This window comes from Tamandua tetradactyla, chromosome 5 (assembly GCF_023851605.1).
Source record: "Tamandua tetradactyla isolate mTamTet1 chromosome 5, mTamTet1.pri, whole genome shotgun sequence".
NCBI lineage: Eukaryota > Metazoa > Chordata > Mammalia > Pilosa > Myrmecophagidae > Tamandua > Tamandua tetradactyla.
The window spans coordinates 28,963,506-28,968,118 of NC_135331.1; the positions used below are offsets into that span (position 1 = coordinate 28,963,506).

The following is a 4,613-nucleotide window of genomic DNA, read 5'->3' on the forward strand; positions in this document are numbered from 1 at the left end:
ATGTGCTATAAATACAATTTTATGAAATGTGGGTTAAAGTATCCAAAATGGCTCATGAAGAACCTGGTGCAACTTCAACTATAGGTTTGCATTGTCTACTGACACAACTCATATTTACATATGAGTATACGACTCATTTTGAGTGAATAAGCAGAAGATTTGGGCAGTGATGTGTTATTATACATATGCCAGAGGAAGGTGATTAAGCACAGTGGAACTTTTTTTTTTTTTTAACATGGGCAGTCACTGGGAATTGAACCTGAGTTTCCGGCACTGCAGGCAAGAATGCTGCCACTGTGCCACCATCACCCACCCCACAGTGGAACTTTTAAGATGGAGCCCCACACTGAACAGAATAGGGCATAGATACATCTCAAATTAAGGGGCTCTCATTGTGGATGGCAATGCTGACTGGACCTGAAATTTGGATAATACAGAATCAGACCACAAAGGGTTCAGGAAATATAAGTTGCTTCTGTGGCACAGATGATGGAAGGCTTTGAGGGTGGGGGCATTTGTGATGACTTTGAATGTAAACTGATTTTGAATGTGTAGTGATGCAATGGGGATCCTGGGCAAACAGACCCCTGTGGACAAGTGCATATGTAGGGGAAGTGCCTGAATGGGGCCAGTACATTAAAAGGGTCAATGTACTGGGCCCAGGACTTCTGCTATCTGTAAAACTGGGAACGCTTTCATTTAGGGCTTGGTGTGTGACATTTAAGGTAGATGTGAACAGGAAAAGCCTACTGGGCAGTTTTAGGTGTCAGAGTTCTCTGAGTGATCAACTAGAGCCTGACACATTACTGAGAATGTGCCAGTCTTGAAGAAAACCTCTCAGAAACAGATCCTGCTTCTGTAGACCCAAATTTATTGTGTTCTCATCAAGATACCATGTGGGAGCCAGTACAACACATCCATATTGTTTACTGGAAAATGACACCTGCAAAGTCACACCAATTTGGCCAGCAGCCAAAGCAGAGGATGATTTTGCTAAAACTGTTGTAGTTAGGCCTTATTTCCTTATGTGTGGTCTTCAGAATATGGGCATGGGGCAATCCAGGACAGAAGCATTTAAGGCCTACAAAGGGGGAGGAGTTTCCTTAGGGCTGTCTTGACATCCTTGTTCCTCAGTGTGTAGATGAGTGGGTTTAGGGTGGGGCTCACAGCTGTGTACAGCACTCCAGCCAGTTTGTTTCTCTCAGGGTTGTAGTTGGAGGCTGGGCTGATGTAGGCACTGGACACAGCTGAATAGTAGATGGAGACCACGATGAGGTGGGAGGAGCAGGTGGAGAAGGCCCTCCTCTTCCCCTTAGCTGAGCGGATGCGTAGGATGCTGGCAATGATGTAGCCATAGGACATGAGGGTGAGCAGGAAGTTGAGGTATCCATAGAATTCATCAGCCAAGAGTGTCATAATGCTGTTCACATGGGTGGGACTGCAGGAGAGCAGCAACATTGGAGGGGTCTCACAGAAGAAGTGAGTGATTACATTGGGGCCACGGAAGGACAGCCGTGCCATCAGACCAGTGTGGACTGAGGCATTCAGGGCACAGATGACCCACACTGCCACAGCTAGTGCTAGGCAGAGCTGCAGACTCATCAGGGTCCCATAGTGCAGTGGCCGGCAAATGGCCACATAACGGTCATAGGCCATGACTGTGAGCAGCAGCAGCTCCGAAGATAGAGACCAGGACAAGAAGAAGAGCTGGGCCATGCAGCCCTGGAAGGAGATGGTGTTTTCCTCCCAGGCCAGGCCTACCAGCACCTTGGGCAGCACAGAGGAGGTGCAGATGATGTCCATGGTGGCCAGGTTGAACAGGAAAAAGTACATGGGGCTGTGGAGACCAGAGCTGGAGGTGATGACGGTGATGATCAGAGTGTTTCCTACAAGGGCCATGGTGTAGAGGAAGATGAAGCAGCCAAGCAGGGGCAGATGCAGGTGTGGGTGCTCTGAGAACCCCTGCAGCACAAACTCTGTCACCAGTGTATGGTTGGACTTCCCCAACTGTCCAAGCATCACTCCTGGGCACCACTCCATGAGGTCATCAGTGCTGACCCTTCTCTATGGAAACTCTGCAGAGGTGACATGATAAGTGCTTCAGGCTCATATTTCCTTCTGTGTCTATTTTATACCTCATCTTGCTCTTGGGAAGGGATGAAGTCAACTGGTTTAACTGATGAAAGCCCATTTATTTGCAAAACCACCATGCAGTGCAATGAGTTTCTGAAAACCACATATCATTCATTGATTTTCACTTCATTTTCCCCTAGAAATCTTTGCCATCTAGATTTGTGTTATGGGCTGACCCACCCTCACCTTTTCTTTCCTTCTCAGTGGGGTTGAGGAGAACATCCCTTGCAGAGGACTGTCTGTTCCTTCTCTCTCTCTCTGAGCTCTCCATGCACTGGCATTTGTGGACAAGTTTATGGAGGCAGTGTTTCTGCCTCCTACTCCCACAATGAAAGCTCCCTTCAGTTGGTCATCTCTGAGCTTCTGTGCATCACCTGACAAACCCTGAATCTCAGGACTCTTCCTCAATACCTGCTATTTTAATCTTGAAGTGGAGATCTTCTTGACTTTCCTTCCATGTGCATGGTTCCTCACAGTCAGGCTTTGGGCATCTTTCCTCAACCTCTGTTGCTTTGGTCTATCTTACAACTCTGGCAGCTGGTTCTGCCCAAACTCTAACATTTGCAGATCTATCACTCCAGGTGATCTACCTCCCATGTTTCAGTCGTGTGAATCTCAAGCACTTCTGTGGTTTTCTGACTTCATGAACCACAGACCTTCAAACTCAACTTCCCTAGTATTACCCCCTAACATGTCTCTGCTGTGATTTTTCCCTCAGTGCAGTCATCTCCCCTACCTGGTCCTCATCCAAATCTCAGGTGTATCTCCTTGGGGCAGGGCACCTCTCTGGATCATTGCCATATCTTTAGGTCCTGACCATAGTAGGCACTGAAAAGACATTTGTTCAATGAACAAATGATATTATTTTACATCTTTCTTCCCTCTCATGCAACCAGTTTCCAAGGCCTGTAGCTAAAATGTCCTAAACATCTCTCAAAATATCCCTATACCTCATTTTCATCGATTCATTTTGGTCAAATTTTTGGCATCTCCAGGATGTTTAGTTTGTCATTGCAACAGGCACCCCATATATTTTACACTGAAACCAGGGTAACCATCCTAAAGGAAGCCCCAATATTGGTGTTCCCTCCTTTAAAGTGATCAAAGTCACCCTGAGTTTTCGTCTATGTCCAATCCTCCTGCTTGATATGGGAAGTCCTCGTAAGAGGGCCCTGGTGCCTCTTGCAGGGTTTCTCAGTGAAGAGACTTGTTCTCACACCTTAACTACTAACTCATTATCCATGAACGGACCACTTGGGTTCAAAGTGAATACACAGAGTAAAAATTCAGATTTTGTTTTTCTCACTGTAGTAGAAGGAGAAAGAAGCTCCATCTTATCTCCACTTGGAAATCTTGCAAATGATAGTCATAAGAAAAGTAATTCAGAGCAAGAACCTTAGCCAAAGGGACTAAGGAAATGCAGATATTTGGAAATGGGTCACAATTTCTGATTTTTTTAGAACACATGTGTATCTAGATATATGCTGCTCCATAAAATGTATAAAGGTGATACGTTTTAAAATATTGAAAAATTTCCAAATAGTTGCTGACAATAGTAAATCAGAAATCAATGGCAATATTATAACTAAAATAATGCCAGCTCTATGGAAATTTCATGGCAAATTTCTAAATAACACATACTTCCAGGAAATAGCAAGAAAAATAAGAAAATACTTTAAAGTCAATGATTTAAAAATTATGTTATGTCATACTTGTTTAAAAACACACAAGCGGTGATTTGTGAGAAATTTATAGATTTCTTTTATATTACAATTAAATCTATTTTAGGAGAGAGTGATAATGTTTAAAGTCAGTACCCCAAGTTTCTAATATATGAAAGAACAAGCCAATCTACTTGAATACAGAGAAAATAAAAAGCAGGAAAATGTAGGTGTAACCATAGAAATTAATGAAATAAAGTCAAACAGTGGAGAGAATAAATGTATTTCAAAGCTGGACATATGGAAAGACTGCAATTTGATAATAGCCTGGAAGGAATAATTAAAAACAAAAAGAAGGGAAAACAGTAATTACCAGTAAACAAGAATAACAAAAAGAACATATCTTCATATAGACCTTAAAATGATAATAAGGGAATACTATGTTTAAGGCAAAAATTTGAAAATAAAACCATAAAAATATATTTATATTATGTTTAAGGGAAAAAATTTGAAAAGACAGGAAATGTATGAATTCTTTGAAAAGCACAACTGACAAAACCAATAAAAAGTAAAAAAATTCTCAAGTTTAGATATTTGTGTAAGACATTTGAATTCTCTGAAAAAAAACTTCACTTGGATAGATACACTTGGGATTTTTAGCTAACATCTGATGAGGAAATAAATCATATCTCTCATCTGATGAGATACACAAACTCAGGAAACAATGGAGGGGAAACACTTTCCAAGTTTTTTAATGAGATCAGCAGAAATAGGTAAAATTCAAATGCTATGGCCTAGGAAACAGAATTTAAACACAGA

General features: G+C 42.0%; 1 protein-coding gene across 1 annotated transcript; it reads right to left on the reverse strand.

Annotated features, from left to right (window-relative positions):
- Positions 1-1,074: 1,074 nt before the first annotated feature.
- LOC143683020 (olfactory receptor 13A1-like) lies at positions 1,075-2,040 on the reverse strand. Its single transcript, XM_077159348.1, has one exon. It carries the CDS (start codon positions 2,038-2,040, stop codon positions 1,075-1,077), a length of 966 nt encoding a protein of 321 aa, XP_077015463.1.
- Positions 2,041-4,613: the final 2,573 nt, after the last annotated feature.

Coding starts and splice junctions, on each gene's coding strand:
- LOC143683020 (XM_077159348.1), bottom strand. CDS start 2,040: ATGGAGTGGTGCCCAGGAGTGATGCTTGGACAGTTGGGGAAGTCCAAC.